Here is a 20,262-nt window from a genome sequence, read left to right on the forward strand (position 1 = left end):
ATCACAGCACATCAATATTGTTTCAGGTTATAAATCAATATATTATATTTCCCGCATTATATCCCGTTTTTCGAAAGAAAAAACATGTTTTGTTTGTTGTTTAACGCCGCACTCAGCAATATTCCATCTACATGACGGCGGTCTTTAAATAATCGAGTCTGGACCAGACAATTCAGTGATTGAAAACTTCAGGATCGATCCACGCAATTTTTGATCGATGACATGCATCAACCAAATCAGCGACCCTGACCACCCGTTCCCATTAGTCGCCTCTTACCCCAAGCATTGGTTGCTGAAGACCTGATCTACCCCGTATCTCCACGGGTGGAACAAAACATGTAATACATCTGCAATTACTGCTCTCTTGACAAATATATATGCGACTGAATGGCAAACAAACAGGATGTCATCCAAATGTCAACATCTCCGAAATATCAGTTCACCAAAACATGCAGAAATTGCCAAGAACGTGTGTACAATACCATTGACTAAAGAGTTTTGTCAGTTTGTTACCTCCTTCGTTTTTGTCCAATATTGTTGATTTCAGTTCATATTTTGCCTCACACGAATTTCCGACATAATGTAATGTTTATTCGATTGATCCTTGTACTCTGGAATCATTTAATGATTCACGGTTGGAGCTTGAGTATATTCCCTATTGTGAATACAAGCAAAAAAACTCTTTCCATGTTCATAATAGTTACAAAACGTCAACGCCTGGAGATACGTAGAGAATCAACGGAAACAGATTCCATTGGGCGTAAAAGGCAAAATAGCGGTGAAAATTATATGATTGGATCACTGGAAATCAGTGATGACACCAGGTGTCTCAAAAAGTATCAGCATGTCCTGCCCTACAGGCAGCATCCGCCACTCAGTTCTTCACATGTCCACGATAAACCTTTATGAACACTTTACTGATATCTTGAATGTTTTGTTAAAACTTATCTATGTTCAGATAAATGGTTTTTGTACATTGAAATCATACAGAAAGCTTTGGGTTTTGCTGTGGAAACACGTATGGAGTTCGGTATTGAATCATAAACTACTGACAATATTTAAGTTATGTTTATACCTTTAAGTGTGTGTGATGCTGTCGAATGAGTGAATAACCAGTTTTAGCAAGATATGAACAATAACTCCCATGTAAATAAAAGCATGACAAAGGTTAAATTGACATAGTTTTACATAAAGGGTCATGGCCATCGCGATAGCATACAGACAGTACGACAGATGAATCTTTCAATTCAAATGGACCAAATAACAAGGTTTAAGTGGCAATACAGTAGTACTCATGACGACTCGACTGTTTGGTAGGTCAGATAGCATGTAGACAGTGAGACAGGTGATTCTTTCAATCTAAAGGGACAGGACGTCCGCTCGTCTTATTCCGTTTCTGCTGCAGTGACAACACTACCAGTGTAGGCTTATCACGTGACCGGACTTTTTAGTTTGTGAAACGGTCCTAATGCAAGCCTTTCGGTGCGCTTTACCTATTGTTTTGCATAATTATACAGCTATACTACTACAAGATTCTTTATTTCAGTATTTGAGGCCTCGTGGTCCAGAGTACAATACATTTACATCTAATTTAGTTGTGGATCTCACACAGTTGACTTACAATGTTTCCATGATATGTGACGTAATACATAATACATAATTATGTTTGTTTGTTTCTTGTGTTTTCAAATTTCTCTTTAGGTACAAAGCAAGACCTTTGATTGTTGAATGTGTTGTAGAGGACATTAGTTCAATTAATTTTTGACGAGAAGGATGTTTATGGTAATATTGTGGAATAAATGTATTTCTACTTTGCTTATAGTATGAACAGAATAGTACAAAATGGTACTCGTCCTCAACAACTAATTCATCACACTGGTCACAGTATAGCATCAGCTGGTCAACATTTGTTTTCGCATTATTGTTACTATAACGCAGTTTTTGTATTTTCAAACTATGCGAAAGAGTACGGAACTTAGCTACTACACAGATCAAGTCTTTATCTAAAACACCCAATGTGATATACATCTCTGGCGCTAGTAATGACTTGTATGAATTATAATGTGACAGGAAATGTGAGCTGGTAATCTTTTGAAACCATTTCTGTATCTCCATATCTACACATCTCTGTTTAAACATAGTTATGAAACCCTTCGTGTTTCCACAATCCTGAGCAGTCCAGACATAAGCAAAACCTGTTTGAAATAACAACATCCTGACATGTGAAACCCAGTTCAAAGCCCCAATCGCATCGAATGCGAGGTACTATATAAGAAACTATCAAATAATGATAACCATTGGATGTTGTTGGTGTCTATTTTTAAATGGGAAGTGTATGTATGCGGACTGCTAACGACAGCATGGTGCATAGGACTCTATGCATTGCTGGAACGATACAGTGTTGGAGAGCATATCAAGGCCGGGGAGATTCCTGCATGTCCACCATCAACATCAGACAGTGTCATGACGGCGATTCTTGTGCCGCTGCATCAAGGTACCCCGCTATCATTCAGATTCACGTCAATATTGGCTGTTAAAGCTGGTCCAACGAGTTTATATTATCTTTGGCCTAACGTTGGAAAATATATTGTTCCTCAATACTTCTCAACTAGTCTGGAATGTCGTCCACAATTAATCGATTAAGATTATATTAAGAAAACAATAACTGCTCTCTACCCTGTACTAAGCCAATGGTCAGTTGTGAGTTGTTATATACGTAAACCTGCATCTATCTTTTAAATCTGCTGTCTAGACGTCTACCACTACTGACAGTTAAAACTCTCATCACAACATTACCACAGGTTTATGGGATGCATCCTATATGGATAGTTCCATACACGTCCAATAGATAAAATCATAATATTCTTAAAAAGAAAAAGGTTTAGACCTCAATTTTAATAAGATTTATAACTTTTGTTTTATTTTTTCAACTTCTTGTTAACAATATTTGTATAACCGATATATTGAGGACATATACAACCAGTAAAGGAGTCTAAGCATGCAGCATGTGTCAGTACCTCCATTTGTAAAATGAAGGGGAATATTAAAAAATATAAATAGACAAGATTCTAGGCGAACCTTATTCTTCAAATGATAGAGAGGTACTGATCTTGGGTTGAACATCAATTTTGTCCATCTCTGACTATCCGTCGCTGAAGTGAAACTAGCTTGTGTAAAATACAAGGTGAGGACACCCTGTAACACCCTGTGGTAATTATATTAAGCCACAAAAGGAATGATGTTTTCCAAAGTGGCAACAAAGTGCTTCGTCATAAATCTTGTGCCAAACCTTTCTGTTTGAACGCGTGAGAGATATAAAACAATAAACTAGAACTTATTCCATATTCATGTACTTGGCAAAGAGGAGGATATTAAAGACAAAAAAAGTGTGATATTCTTTTCAGTATCTTTATTCCGAAAGGTGTATATTTAATTGTATCATGCATATATTTGTATCTACTTGTCAGGGTGCCGTTGTACAAAACAACCTTAGCGCTAAGGTTACCTTATATGCTTAAGTTTTAACCTTAGGCCTTTACTAAGGTTGACCTCCTGTTCCATGAAACTGCCTTACGCTAAGGTAGCCTTAGTTAAGGTGAAAATTAAAGGTTGGTCAGACCCAACCTTAGCGTGGCTAAGTTTGAAACTTCATTGAATTTCAACATGGCTACTTTCTTGTTGATGTGTTGGGAAACTGAGAGAAGTATGAGAAAACAGCGTGTTTTCCAAGATCGCACCATGCAGCTTGAGACACTGACAAACTTGGACAAACATACTAAGTTCAGTCAGCAATGTAGTATTTTCCAGATTATTATCCAATTATTTCGCAAACTGGCCGGGTACAAAGAGTTTCTATTTTATTTCCTTGCCACTTTGGGCTGAAAAAAAAATCCTGTTCAAAATAACACATTTTGAACTCGAATAGAAATATATAGATCTAATGGTGTGGAGGAACTTTTATTAATTTATTTTGGCCTGTACTTACGTTCGATATAAAATGAAAATTAATACATTTCTTCTAACACCACTGGATGTCATGTTATGCTTTCAAATAATATCAATGATAGATACATAAATTTGATCTCATTTACAAAGTAACGATGCTACATCAGCTAGACTGAATGTATGGCGAAACTTACTTTGCGGCTATTGCATCCCACTCCCTCATTTTGGAATGATTGGTGATTGTTGAAGAAAATGAGCCGAATAAAACATGGCTGCGACACTTGACTTCATCGGCCAAGAGTGTCAGGTCACTCTCAACCGTAACTACGGACATAATTAAGTCTCCCACACTAAAGAGTTCAACCGTAGTTAAGGTTGCCGCTGAGTATCCTGTCCACCTTAAGGTTGTCCAAAGGTAGTTTTGTGCAACGGGCGTAACTTTTTGATAAGGTTACCTTAAGATTAACCTTAGTAAAGGTTGTTTTGTACAACGGCACCCTGGTACGTACTTGAGTTGCAGTTGTGTTCTTCACTAGATCTGTATAATGCCAGGTTACCTATCAGCATCTAAAACAATGCAAACGTTAAAAAAAATAGGTTTATTAAAATATGTCTGCCAAGTTCAACCAAAATATCCATATTTTATCAAACAGTAAAACAATGTTTGGTTTATGCTTACTTATGTAAAGTTCTCAGTTCTCTCTCTCAGTACCACGACGCTTTCATATCGCCTCTATTGTTATTGATTTTCAGTAGTAAAACAAATACTAGTATACGTCTCACTATTTCAGGCTCATTCGTCTGTATGATAACGGCATCCTGGAAGCCTGGGAAAGAAAATGGTCCAGCACCAAAACGGAGGGATATGGCCATTCAATGACGAAGTTTCAAATGACCCACTTGCAGAGTGCCTGGACAATGTGTGTATCGGGAATTACAGTAGCCATCATTGTATTGGGAATTGAACATTTCCTAAACTATCGTATAAACAAAGATTGATTAACTATTCTATGAAAACGGTCACATTACTGTAACGATTAGTTACAGTTACAATTGATGTCATCATTGTTGCATCGGTAAATCCAGTTACAACATAGTACTCAAAAGAAGAAAAAAGAACACCCGATTCTATCATATTACTACAGTTAATGTGTCAAGTCATGTCATGCCATGCCATCATATACATCACTGTTCTCTGGTGTAGGAACTCAGTAATACTGACATGGCAGGTTAAGAATAATAATATGAAAGAATTGGGTGTTCTTTAACTTCTTTTAAGTAGTACATAGTACAAATAATTGAGTATATCGTGAACTATATAGAACTACCATACCAGACTGTCTGGTTTGAATAAAGATGTATACTACAGATTAATTTGTGACATTTGAAATAAAATGTGATGGCATCAAAGCATTCAGAAAATACATTTAATGACAAGAAACTATGAACATCAGAAGTTTGTTTGTTGTTTTACGTTTGTTAAGAAAGAGTTTTGATGCATGTTTTCATGACTTCCTAAAATTGTTTATTCGCTCATTCGATTGTAAACATACGATAAAGAATGTCAGTAGTATTTTTCTCTCTCACACCTTTCAGGGCTTCAGTATATTTTTCATAAAGGTTAATGGTAGACGGATCAGTGAACAAAAAGAATCCCTATTTTGACTTGTATCAAGCTCCAACTGTGAATGATTTAATGATGCAAGAGTAATGTACACAAAGTAGAAATCGTGGAATCGACTCTGCCTTAATCAGATATTCCTTATGAATGTGGAGAGAGTTTTATGTGCCAAGTTTGCATGTTTTAGTGACTTTGACATGATATTTGGAGATGATTACATTTTACAAATGCACTATCCAGAACAGTGTATGTATGTTTTGTTGCTTAACGCCGTGCTCAGCAATACTCAAGTTTCAAGGCGGCACTGTGCCCAAACGCGAGTTTATATCATGAATATTGATCCACGCAATGTGGACATGATGACATGCATCAACAAAGTCGCCGATCCTCTTACGACAAGCGGGGCGGTCGGGTAGTTTAGTGGTAAAAGCGTTCGCTCGTCACGCCGAGGACCCGGGTTCGATTCCCGACATTGGTACAATGTGTGAAGCCCATTTCTGGTGTCTCCCGCCGTGATATTGCTGGAATATTGCGAAAAGCGGCGTAAACCCATACTCACTCACTCACTCACTCACTTACGACAAGCATATATTCCGTCAGATTTTATAAGACAAATAACCCAAAGAAAACCAACAAGTTTTCGAAGATAGAACCGATAGAGACGGACAGATTCTGTATTATAGTCTCACCCCGATGTACACCAATATTGCATAAAATCATACCTTTGGATTAAAATACATGGGCCATTCATGGAATTATGAGTGACTGTAGAACAACGTATTATACAACCTATATAAAAATACAGTAAAATACAGTTGTAACGAACTCCAAGACACCACTAATTTTAGGTCGTAATAACCGTAGTTCGTTATAAGCATAACAAATGGCCGGGAAAATAAGTTATATTTATATCGTTATATTGGTCATTTTTTTCTAGGCGTGTTCGTTATAACGTAGTTTACTGTACTGTTATAACATCACTGATAAAATATGTTTCTCCGTCACTTTATTTGTAAATTTTAATCTCAGAATCCAAAATATTTTAGGTCATTTGCCACTGGTGCTGTCAGAACAACAATGATTAACTGTCAGTTAAAGACTGCCTTGCAACTGTAATTTTTTCACTTTCTTCGCTTTTACAAATTGATTTGAAAAGTCTCTCAGATATACATGTTTATCTTCTTTATGTACCGGCAACACTGTCGATATATATGCCCGGAAGTGTCATTGTTATGGTTGGTGCAACGAATTTATCATGGTTTATTGTTATACCTAAATCTTCAATAAGGCGGCGCAAGCATTCCAATACTTCTTCATAGTGGTCTTTATTCCCGGTAATAATAGCAAAGTCATCCAGATAAACAATAGTCATATCGTATCTCATTATAGGGGTAATACTAGCCGCTATAGGTTGGAAGATCTCGGGCTACGAGCAGAGCCGAACGGAAGATTAGTGCCAAACATATAACTCACGTGATTATCTACAGATCTCTCAGAATTGCCACTGAAGACCTAGCACAGGATACCAATCAGGATGGACGGGTTCGCTTCCTTACGCATTCTTTAAATCCAGTTTCGCAATATACCCCCTGGTGGTAGCATGGCTGGATACCGAGTTATTTGTCTGAGGCACATTTTTAAAATATCTGCCAAATGAACGTTGAAGGAAAATTGCGATAAATATCGATATTGAAACTGTATGCGTTTCGGTGTTGTCACAAATCATGAGAAATGATTAAATCGTTCTCCATCAAAAAAGGAAGTTGTAGCGAAATGGATGACCTTATCTTATGTCTTAATTAGGCCTTAGCTTCCCACATTCACCTGATTGTGTAAATTTAATCTGATTAATGTGGCACCATTATACATTTTATAGTTAGCCATATCATCAAATGTAATGAATTACCGCAAAATTACACCCTTTTCTTTGACGGCATGGCTTGATTTGTCTTTGGTGACCTTGAACAAAGACGACAGTGATATATTGATAAACACGTGTCTTGCCTAGTTCACTTGACCCGTGAAGATTCCGGGGTAGAAAAGGTCAACCCATGCTTACCGTAAAAGGTGGCCCTGCCTTTCGTAAAAGGCGACTAACGGGATCGGGTGGTCAGGCTCGCTGACTTGGTTGATGCATGTCATCGATCCCAATTGCGTGGATCGATGCTCATGATATTAATCACTGGATTGTCTGGTCCAGACTCGATTATTTACAGACCGCCGTCATATAGCTGGAATATTGCTGAGTGCGGCGTTAAACAACAAAGCAAGCAACCAACCAAATTTTCTTTCATAGTAATTTGTTTTTATCATGTAAATATGTAGATAGTTTGACGGTTTTTCTTAATTGGACAAGAAGCGAACCTGTCAGGCATCAAGGTTACACAAAAACAAATACTCAGAAGATTATTTAATACAGGTAATATTGGATTCGTATACGAAACGAGAGGAGCAATTAGTAAATGGTTTGTGACTAACGCACAACTGGGGAATCGTTGGACATCAATATTCTGTCAATCAACCGACAAATCACAATTCCATTTCATTGATATCTTCTGATTCTATGTTTGAGATAATCGTATTATGTACTATTCTGAACCCCCGTGAACATCCGGGTTAGAAGGTCTTCAGCCACCCATGCTTGTAGTAAGAGACGACAAACAAGACCAGGTGGTCAGGCTCTGCGACTTGGTTGATACATGTCATTGTATCTCGATCACTGAATTTTTTGGTCCAGACTTGAGTGTTTATATCTCGCCGTCATATCGTTGTAATGTTGCTGAGTGCGGGATTAAACAACACACTAGACAAACACTACTGAGGACAGTGCATTCAAGAAATTTCTCTCCCTGTCGTTCCTTGGCGTACGCAATTTCATGAACGGTTTTCCGTTCAACATGAAACCTACATATTGTGTCAACTAATGTACTGTAAAACAATATTGCTCAACATTTTCATTTTTTTAGAATCACAGCACATAAGGATTCTTTTAAAATGTTCCCAAATGAAAGTCATATTTCCAAAATGAGGCGTTCGCACTTTCCCTTGTATTTACCTAAAATAATATTTGATATTTTGATATTTGGTCATATATAATTTTAATACGTGGCCACATTTACACTGACTTGAAACTATCTCTGATCGCTAACTCTATAGTTTCTGTCCAATATTGTAGATTTCAGTTCCTATATCATTATTTGGACTCACGTGAATTTCTGACATAACGAAATGTTCAATCGATTTATGCAGTTTACATAAATTACTCCTGTACTCTTGCATCATTAAGTCATTAACCGTTGGAACATATTATTGAAACCTCAACGCCAGGAAATAACCAGTCTCGTGTATCCGTCGAAACTGATTCCCTTGGGCGTCAGAGCAGTGAAAATGTATATTAATGGATCACTGAAAATCAGTGATGACACCAGGCGAATAGGGTAAGCATGTCTTCCTGTTCCGGAAGCACCTTCCAATGAGTTGATTGTACGATCCGACAATATCCTGAACATGTGTTAATGAATCACTATCCAATAGTGGTAATACCAAGTGTTCGCTAAAGTGTAAGTGTATCCTGCCGTACTGTTGCATTCGTCACACACACAAATGCAAGTCAACTGTTCATCTGAAAAATATGGAATTGGATCGGACATAATCTTTGTCACTGATGCTCTACATTTGGAAATGTCCTCCACCTGTCTACCATCAACCTGTATGAACATTTTACTGAGGCTTTAAATGGTATGAGAACATTTTATTCATATTCAGATACATGACTTTGGTACACTGAAACTATACAGAGGGCAACGGGATTTTGCTGTGGAAACATGTATGGTGGTTAGGGTTAAACCATTAACAACTGACACTGTTTACGGTGTGGTTGTACTCTTCACTATCTGTGATGCAGTGGAATGAGCGAATAATCAGTTTCAGCACTCCCATGTCAATAAAAGCAACACAACTATTTACAACACAAGTCATGTCTAATGTCAAATTGACCTAGTTTAACATAAATAAGGCGCGGCTATCGCGAGAGCATGAGACAATTCGACAAAGGAAGTGGAATCTTTCAATTTAAATCTGATATTTTGGCTGATATACAATCAAAAGAAGTCAAAGAACACCCGGTTGTTTTTTATTGCTATGGTTGACGGATAACATGTAATAATATAAAAGAATCTGGTGTTCTTTTTGTTTCTTTTTGTAATGGTAATATTTACACTGTATTTACCGAAGCAATGAAGGGGCCATCAATTATATATGTAAACTCACGGTAACTTACTAAGCTGTGCCCATTTTCATAGAATAACCAATCAATCTTTGTTTATTCGGTAGTTTAGGAAACGTTCAATTCCTAATATAGTAAAGGCTACTATAACGCCTGATACACACAATGCCCAGGCACTCCGCAAATTACTCATGTCAACCTTCGTCATTGCAGGTACATGTTCCTCCCGTTTTGTGCCGGACCATTTTCTTGCCCAGGCTTCCAGCATGCCGTTATCATACAGACGAATGAGTCTGGAACAGTAAGGTGTAGTAATTGTAGTACAACTGCTTAAGGGGTATAAGACTAAATATTGGCATGCACATGAAATTGCTTGTAGCGGATTAACGCACAGTGTGCACACCAGTTTTTACGTTCATATGTCCATAAACGTAATAAACTATTGAAGTAAAATATTCTTTCAATATTTACGCACCCCCCCCCCCCCCCCCCCCCCTTTTTTATTTCTGTATAAATTACCACCAAAGACTATAAATAGATCTTAGTTGTGCAACCCCCCTTTTCAAAAAAGCTGGATACGATGGCATGCATCAACAAAGTCGCCTCTTATGACAAGCATAGTCGCATCTTATGGCAAGCATATGTTCACATTAATACATATTGTACAAATTGAAACAAACTAGACCAACGCATATATCACTGGAAAAGATAAATGCATTGGTGTCATTTAAATATGAAACATGTACGTGTTTAGTACTTACTTGTCTGAAAATAACTCCACAAGAGGTGAGTTGACGGGAAATGGCAGACTTAGATAGTTCGGACCAGTGCTGCATTTCATCCTTCGGAGGTTTTGAACTGTCTTTTCTATACCATCAGTTATGGCTGAACCGGTTATGTATGCGTTGTAGCTAGACTGCAGGAGCATCTTAATGTGAAGATCCTCTTCCAGAGAGTTTTGGATATTTGTAGCTCGGGTATCCAACACTTTTGACCAGATTTTCTTGCTTACACTATTATTAGAATACTGAAAAACGTTCAGAAAACACAATTTACTGGGAATTAGCTGACAGAAGTAAACTGAACCAAATTAAATACTTCACAATCCTAGAATTTTAACATTTTGAACAGCTATCATTGTGGGCCCTTATTTTGTTTTTAAACAGTAATGGCCACGTATTTTCTTCAGACAACACCCGTTTTTGTGCAGGTGAATCGATCAAAATCATGTGCACAGCACTGTAGTGGCAAAAGTGGTTTTCACTTGCAACTGGTCACGTGTTTTCAGCCATACGTGTTAGCAGTCATTAACAAAAACAGAAAAACACAAGAAAACAAAAGTCTTTACGTCCATTTGTTATGCCACGCCTTTCAAATTAAATGTGCAACGTAAACATGCCATCAGCATGTTGCAGACGGGAACGTCCGTAGCTGAAGTCGCAAGGACGATGGGTTGTAGTCGACGGACTGTTTATGATTTACAGGCGCGTCTACAGCAAACAGGTACCACCGCTGATCGCCCTCGGCCAGGTCGACCACGTGTGACGTCACATGCAGAGGGTCGTCAGATTGTCTTACGTCACCTCCGTAACGGATATTTGGCGGCTACATCAACCAGAAATGAACTGTTTAGGGGTAGACTTAGAGCGTTAAAGGTCAACGTCAATTGTGGGCACAGCGACACTTATGATTGACTCAGAGGAATTAGAATCAAGTCGTCTTCAGTGATGAATTCCGATTTAATCTTCGATTTGCTGATGGTAGGGCGAGGGTGTGGAGGCGCCGTCATGAACGTTTCGCCCAGTGTTGTGTACAGGAAGATGACAGATTTCGAGGCGGAAGTGTCATGGTGTGGGGTGCTTTCTGTTGCACCGCAAGTTCCAGGCTTCTTGTCATCCGTGGCAACCTCAACGCTGCTGCTTACCGCGACCAGGTACTGGGACCAGAACTTCAGTATGATCTTCCAACACGACAATGCCAGACCCCACACAGCAATTTTGACAAGGAATTTCCTTCAGAATGCGGGAGTCAACGTCATGGACTGGCCGTCAAGGTGTCCCGACCTCAATCCCATCGAACATGTCTGGAATCCTTTGGCAGAAGTCTGCGCACTCTCCAGAACCAACCACAGAATTTGCAAGATCTTGGCACCATTTTGCAGCAGCAATGGCGTCGTCTTCCCAAACATGTGTTCACAAGCATCACAAGGTCTATGCAGTGTGGCAGTTGTCAACGCACAAGGTGGCCATACACGCTACTGAACTTGTGTGCCATCAGATTCACGTGCTTTGGACTTATGATTTAAACTGTTGATGTTATTACCGAATACCGTAGGTGCTTGGAACAAATTATGGTTACCGCCGTTAATTAAAATCCATATTTGGACATTAATGATTAAAAAATACTTTCTCTGATTCATTTGTCCGTTCTATATCATGTATGGGAATACTTTTTAAAATGTGAAGTTTTTAATTTGACTCGTATATATTTGGAATATGAGGCATAATTCTGACATCAAATGTAATTTACAAGTAGTAACTATTTGGATGGTTAATCACCTTGAGCAGACAAAAGTTACCATCCATCACCTTCTGCTATATGTGCCTTTCTCTACAATGCGACAAGAGGGACCTGGAGAAAGCATAAAGATAAACACAATTACGCAAAGCAAGTGTGCTTCTCACCTTGTAGGTATCTTCAGTGGATGACCCTCTATTTATGATAATCTTGAAGTCATCATTTCTTGCAAGTTCTTCCATCGAATTGAAGGGTATTTTTTCTTTTACCACTGATATAGTTGCAACCAGATTACCCGTGTAAACTGCGACGATGATGATGCAAAACCACCACCAGCTTGTGTAGAATATGCGGCTAGATGTAGGCTGTGGGAGATGCAGCGAGCCTGTGGATGAAATGTTTCCAAATGTTAAATACACTGCTCAAAAGAGGTTAAAGAACCCCAGATTTTTCGTTTTACTATAAATGAACTATAGTCATGGACAAGAATAGAGTGTTCTTTAAAATTGTTTTAGTTGTATATTGTTCCGTGTTTTGAGAATATCAGCCGATGTAGGCAAAATTTCTACGCCACACAGACTCACTGATGCAGTGGAGAAGTAAATGTACTGTTTTAGAAAAATTTCCATAATCATATATCTCTGCCTAATAGTTATGATACCAGGTGTTCGCGAGACGTTGAGCATATCCAGCCCCACCTATTGCTTTCGTCACAAACACATACAAAGGCAAGTCAACTGTTCATATTAAAAAACGGTACATACGGTACAAGCTAAAATACGGATTCCATCGCACATCATTTTTTAGTGATGTGTCACATTTGAAAATGTCTTCAACCTGTCTTCCATTGACATTCATTATCAAACCTGTAAGCGTATTCTTCCCTATCAGTGGCACCCATCCTAAGTAATTATTACTGAGATGATTACTCTGTAGCTTGGTTAGAAGGAATTGGGTTACATGATTACACTGATGACCTGTCTTTCCCTTCCTGTGGGATGACTAAAGGAGCGTAAAGCAGCAAACATAAGACCACCCGGTCTCGAACAGTGATATGTAATCTTAAGATTTTTTTTAACATGTGTTTTTTACAGAAGTTTTGAGTGATACGATGGTGCGAGAGAACCAATATCCTATATCGTGTTGGCTTAAACCTTACATTGTTCTACTGTTTGATAACTATTAGGTATTGTGGTTGAACTTTGCAGAAAACATTAATCAAACTGACTTTCTAATTTGAAAAAAAAAATTCATCTTGCAAAAGCATTATAGACATTCATCAGTATGGGGTATATATTTTGCATTTGAATATTTAATTATCAAGATCGCAGAATCAGTAAAAGGGTTCTGTTATTCATCAACATGCTCGTTTGACAACCTTTCCTCATGTGTGTTTAATTTGTTTTGATAAGTGTCATCCTATTAAGTAAATAATATTCTTCAAGATGATTGGGGCATATATGGCATCAAAATGAGGTTTACACTTTGGAAAACATCATTCCATTTGTGGTTTCACATAATTACCATAACATGTTGCATGGTGTCCTCTAATCATATTTACATTTGCAAATTTAAACGGATAAAACTGAAAATCATTCCGTGATCAATATTTAGGAATCATGTTTGAAGAAAAATGTTCCCCTATCTGTAATATTCAGTTTACAAATGGAGTTAATAAGACTCGCTGCATCCGTTGAATGCATAGGCTCCTGTGTGTGGCCAAATCTGACCTCAATCCTGTATGTTTGGGGCTATATCACTGGAATTAAACTTATGTGGGGCTTTGTCACAGGGCTTATAGCCTGTAGCTTTTTTCATTTTGCAAATTGTAGCGATAATCAAATATAGAGAATTTGAAATAAATAAAACAACAAAATAATCTGCTTGAGGTTTTAACCTTATTCTCAATAAGAATATCATGATTTTACTTATTGACCCAACATCGTATTGTGGTATTTAGAATATCTTCTTAATCGATATTTGTGGACCACGTTCCAAGCTCCTCAAGAAGTATTTACTAAATCATTATTTCCGTGCGTTAGACCAACGATAAAATGGACTCATTGGCTCAACACTGACACAAAATGTTGTCCCAAATTGTAAATGATAGTCGGGTACCTTGACGTAGCGGCACAAGAACCGCTGTCATGACACTGACTGAAGTTGATGGTGGACGTGCAGGAATCTCCCCGGCCTTGATATGCTCTCCAACACTGTATCGTTCCAGCAATGTATAAAGTCCTATGCACCATGCCGTCGTCAACAGTCCGTATACATACACTTCCCATTTAAAAATAGACACCAACAACATCCAATGGTTATCATTATTTGACAGTTTTTTATGGACTACCTCACATTCGGATTGGTACATGATATGAGAAAATGCAAAGGACTTGGTTCTTTTCAGGCTGATTGCATAAGGTATGCCCGAAAGATCGACATCCTGAAAAAAACCAGACAAGATGGAAATAGTTAGTTGGTTGGTTGGTTTGTTGTTTAACGCCGCACTCAGCAATATTCCAGGTATATGACGACGGTCTGTAAATAATCGAGTCTGGACCAGACAATCCAATGATTGACATCATGAGCATCGATCTGAGCAATTAGGATCGATGACATGTATCAACCAAGTCAGCGAGTCTGACCACCCGATCCCGTTAGTCGCCTTTTACGACAAGCATAGTCACCTTTTACGGCAAGTATGGGTTGCTGAAGACCAATTCTACCCCGGAATCTTCACGGGTCAGAGATGGAAATGGCTTAATGTATAATTTCCAATAGATCTACGTTTGCAAATAGTTCAAATCAATATATTCTCTCCTTACATTTCGTGCCACCATGCCAAGAAGACCGCTCCATGTTTCGGACAATTCACCCCAGGACCTGTCAGGCGGTTCGATCAGTTCATATCTGAAGTGAAAAGGAAACATCATAATGAATATGAGTTGTCATTACAGTTGAAGGGGACGGGCTTTTATATTGATATCATTATATGTAGTACTCGTTTCCTGTCATTACCACATTTTATTAGCGTAGTAAAGCAGTAGTATAACATGGTCATGGTAAAAACATTGGACGGACCTTTCAATAACACATTTCATTAGCCTGGTAAAGGAATTGCTGTTATGTTTGTATGGGGTAAATTGACTATGACAGTATAATACTGATAAAAATATTGGAGATGGATGTATTATAAAACGTACGTAAAATTGAGATATTCGGCAAAGCTGTCGAAAAAATCCTTGCAGATATGAGTGTACACAATGGAGCCATTTGTTGAAGAAGCTGATTTCTTGCAAAATGGATCCCACTGCAAGAGAGAATAATTGTCTTCTACTATCAATTCGGTATATTTATGTTAATGCCAAATGCATGAGGGGTGTTATTTATGGCTACAATGAACGTTTCCTTTTCCTTGAAGAGATGTTTTTCATGTGAATCAGTTTTACTGAAACCTAAACCCTTAATTTGAAATGTAAAATATAAAAATTTAGTTAATCAGTTATTTATGCTATTTAGACTGAATTGGTTGCCTCAGAAGGATGGCTTGAAGTCCTTTCTGGAATGATATCACCCCATCTTGCTGACAAATATAGCTTTGTCTCTTTATAGCTTTAATATAGCTGTGTCTCTATTATCTGACATAAACTACATATCTGCTTGTGGTTGTAGTTATTTACGGTCGGGTAGACTAGTGGTTGAAGCGTTCGCTCGTCATGCCGAAGACCCGGGTTCGATTCCCGACATGGGTACAATATGTGAAGCCCATTTCTGGTTTCCCCCAACCGTGATATTGCTGGAATATTGCTAAAAGCGGCGTAAAACCATACTCACTCACTCACTATTTACCTCCAAGACGCCAATTTTTAGTTTTCTTCCGTTCAACATGTATGCTGTATTGGGGAAGAGGGGAGCAATGGAGGCGGGGTATATGTTACTTGTTAAGTCACCGATTTGTGACCATTTCCGGCTGTTCGGCTTCCACAACAGAGTGCTGATTTTCACATTTGACCGACCAGAAATATTATTTTCCTACAAACAAATGTAACAAACCCCTTTAGGGAATAAGCTTATTTCCAATATCAATGAAATATATTGTTTGATTGGCATTACTTAAAAGTTGACGGATGACAAAGTAGACCCAATTTATGGATAACAACTTTTTTAATACTGTAAAAAGCGACGTTTCGGTACAGATGGTCATAAACTTGTCAAGCAAGACTGAATGAGGGACATTGTACAGAAGATATATAGTAGGTGGAGGATAAACAGTAACAACAATTGCATACATGAATGGGAAAACATGATTAAGTAATAACAACAGAAGGATAATACTGTCACAACATGATGTTAGGTTTCTTTCAGTGAAATCATGGAGATTGTTGGGGAGGATTTGGACGTTGTCCCTGTCGATGTTGTGATAAGGACAGTTGCAGTCAATTTTGTAAACTACACCTGTAGACTCTTGGGGTTTGATTGTGATCCTGCCGTTGGCTCTTAGCAAGGGCATTGGGGGAGGTGGAGCTGGTGAAGTGGATGTCAATATTGGCTTGCTTTTTGAGGAGGAGGCTGATGATGTGAGAGACGTTTCTTTGAATGGCGGGGAGGGGGCAGTGGGGGGGGGGGGGGGGGGGGTGGGGGGGGGTGGGGGGGGGGGGAATGGGGTGGTTGCGGAAGGACGCTGATTCAGGTTTAAGGGTCGCAGATCTTGGTGTGGGGTGGAGTACAGAGGAGAGGACTTTGTCGACGAGATTGGGTGGATAATTGTTGACGTGGGTGAAGACTTGGCGGAGGCGTTCGATCTCATGTTTGCTTTTTACAGTATTAAAGAAGTTGTTATCCATAAATTCTGTCAACTTTGTCAACTTTGTTTCATGTTTTCAATCATTTTGTACACGTTTAGTGTCAGTCTATGTAAAAGTGTTAAGGGTTATATATTATGGCTAATTACCTTGACTGCTATTGCTATGTTGTCCAGATCAGCATATACTTCTGTTAATAATGGCGGGTCCACATTCAGGAATAACCATTTCGAGAAATGACGCAGCAGTGTTCCTTGTCCGCATTCCTTGTCTTTTTTGGAAGACTTTGGCAGATAGAACAAATCATTAATAAACATTATGATTACGTTTGTACGTTGGGATGGAAAGCTTTACTGAGAAACGGTCAGTTGAACAATTGAATATCTGAAATACGTGTATTTTATTTGGCAAACATACCATATGTGTGATGCGTGGCAAGCAGTTGTTGATACCGTCACAGAAGACGACAAAGTTAAACAATTTGCGATAAATGTGGAGTTGGTTCTTCTGGAGAGTTTTCTCCATTAAGCCGGTCAGACTCCGCTCAAAGGCATTCAAGTGGAAGAACATTGCAGTCACGCCATGCTGTGTCGTCCATTCTTCAATAGTGTCATGTATGTCGCTTCCTGTTTAGAAATGGGAACGTAAAATCACAACAGGAATACCATTAACATGTACAATAGGTATGTTTGCTCGTTGATAATGAACACCCAAAAATATTTTCACAGACCAAAGATTCAACGATGGTTTATATGATAATATCAGTCTTGAATTTGAAGACGTCACTTACCCATAGATGAATGACCAACAAAAACCAAAGATGAACCCGGATGAAGAGACATCTTGCATAAGAGGTAATGCAGTTCATATTTTCCAAGGGTTAATCTGGAAGGAGCTGTTAATAATATTAATATTAAAACCACTATGGACATTAGTACCTTGAAAAAAGGAAATCACTATAAATGAATTATGTGTGAACTTCTTGGGGGTATTCATGTTCGAATTAGCATAACTGGAAGCACAAAATTTACGAACCAATAAATATAGACTAAAGAATCACATAAATGCATTGTGTTTTTAATGATACACACCGCAAAGTTTCTCTGTCACAAATCTGAAAGGACATAGCCTCGAGTATAACATCTACGTATCACGAACGAGTAAAGTGTACACTACATTGTCAATTAAATCAAATAAATTACTCATGAGTATCATAAATACAAATCATGGGCGGGGTGGGGGGCGGGGGGGTGGGGTGGGTGGGGGGGGGTTGTATTTAATGAAGCATGTAAAGGTAATGAATATACGGGTGCATTATGTATCTGTTCCACGAATGGGTCATTATAAGTAGACACAGTGCACAAAACTAATACAGTGTTAATTGAGTAAAAATATATAAAAAATATTATAACATAGATTTTCTACATACCTGTCAAGTTCACGAAACGACCACAGGACGGACCGACGAAAAGAACCAACTGACCAATTACATATATGTACATGCGTGCAACGTCCATGGCTCTGGATGTTTGAATACCATTCAAGAGGAATCCCGATACTACCTTTTTTGGTTTCATGTACATGTATGGCAAGGAAAATATGCAACCGTAACCTTACTCAGCAAACGGAGACAGACGTCAGCGAACATTGTACATTAGTGGCGTTCTGGCACTTGCGTTCAATACTTCATCATTCGTCATCAGAATCGTTTACAAATATTGACACAGCATAAACACGATAGGCAGAAGCATCTGTTCAATTAAACTAGTATCAAAATGACAATGACGGGGTATGTGTACTGTGTACACATATCTTAATAAAACGTACTACATGACTATTTGTGATATGCATCAAAGTGTTTAGAATCTCATGGAAAGCATTCTTTGTTTCCTCATAAGTGGGTGTGTGATCGATTTGCAGGTTTAATCGTATGTGTACATATCGCCAAAATCCACACATAATGCAGACTAATCGATTGATAACAGACGTTTTAATTTGCAGATATTCTATAAATATTTGAAATGTATTATATCGCATCGAACGACACCAGTAATGAGATTTAATATTTCATCATATGCTTGTCATAGGTGTATGTTTTATGGAGCTCTAGTCTCCCAAGGATATTTATTTTATCATTAAGGACCACCTAACGATCAAATAGATAATCCAGTTCATCTTCATACCATGAACGTTTATATTTCATTTGCATTTTCATTGCAAATTCCACATACATTCTAATACCATATTGTTAGAATGGTAGCATACAGTATGAAACCGTTCAAAGGCATGTCCTATGTTTTAGAATCAAAAGAACAACATACATGGTCTACTTTACCAGCGTTCGAAGCTTTAGCATCCTTTAAATTCGCAGGATTAAATATTTAAAAAACGAAACAAAATGTGTTTTCCTACACAAAAAAGGAACAAGCTTGCTGAATGCAGATACATTCTCTTATGTTTTCGTTTGTGAAGCTTATGTTATAAAACTTAACCTTTTGAGAGGATTATTTCGTGAAATGACTGGAAATGTAATCGTCGTGACTGGGCACTGATAAAAGATACATTTGCATGATATGAAAAGTAATATCATCTGTCAGTCAAAAATGTTAAAATTCATCTGTTTGTGGTTTGCCCTTGCATGTGTTTGTGACGGGTGCCACAGTCGGGACAGGAAGCGCTCGCCTTTTCGAGAACACCTCGTATCATTACTATTTGATAGTAATTCATGAACACAGTTGACTGTTTTCGCAGAAATTTCCCTTTTATTATGGAAATGGCTTGAGTCGCTATTATTTATATCAATGTCCAGAAACAAGAACAAACAAATGCCGTCGCAGACGAAGAACACGCTGTCACGCTATTTGATTCGTCAGGTGTGAACATCGTGTCCCTTCCAGTTCTATCCAAGAACTCTTGTCAAAAAGCATATTTGTCTTGAAATGCATTATCCTATGGCAACAAAAGCTGATGGAGAGTATTTCAAAGCTAAGGTATATATTTTGTCCTGATGCACTACATGTGTACACTGGGACCTGCATGTGTTCAAGGAAATTGGCGTCCCAGTCTTCTCAGCGTTTGGCCGTCATGTCTTGCAAGTTGCATTCCACTATTATCATTGCGTGGCCGCTGAATGTGGGAGGAAAGCCCAAAGT

At 38.3% G+C, this 20,262-nt stretch overlaps 2 protein-coding genes across 2 annotated transcripts; both read right to left on the reverse strand.

Moving 5' to 3' along the window:
* Positions 1 to 9,356: 9,356 nt before the first annotated feature.
* LOC124117838 (glutamate receptor ionotropic, delta-2-like) lies at positions 9,357 to 14,745 on the reverse strand. The gene is made up of 4 exons (XM_046479865.2): positions 14,427 to 14,745; positions 12,476 to 12,693; positions 10,553 to 10,818; positions 9,357 to 10,084 (listed from the first exon to the last, which is right to left on the reverse strand). The coding sequence occupies exons 1-4, from the start codon at positions 14,677 to 14,679 to the stop codon at positions 9,877 to 9,879; spliced, it is 945 nt and encodes a 314-aa protein (XP_046335821.2). The 5' UTR covers positions 14,680 to 14,745; the 3' UTR covers positions 9,357 to 9,876.
* A 346-nt stretch (positions 14,746 to 15,091) lies between these two features.
* On the reverse strand, positions 15,092 to 17,904 carry LOC124123907. Its single transcript, XM_046487105.2, has 5 exons — positions 17,901 to 17,904; positions 17,528 to 17,736; positions 17,260 to 17,394; positions 15,512 to 15,618; positions 15,092 to 15,218 (listed from the first exon to the last, which is right to left on the reverse strand). The coding sequence occupies exons 1-5, from the start codon at positions 17,902 to 17,904 to the stop codon at positions 15,092 to 15,094; spliced, it is 582 nt and encodes a 193-aa protein (XP_046343061.2).
* Between the last annotated feature and the right edge of the window lie 2,358 nt (positions 17,905 to 20,262).

This window comes from Haliotis rufescens, unplaced genomic scaffold (assembly GCF_023055435.1).
Source record: "Haliotis rufescens isolate VD_foot unplaced genomic scaffold, xgHalRufe1.0.p SCAF_38, whole genome shotgun sequence".
NCBI lineage: Eukaryota > Metazoa > Mollusca > Gastropoda > Lepetellida > Haliotidae > Haliotis > Haliotis rufescens.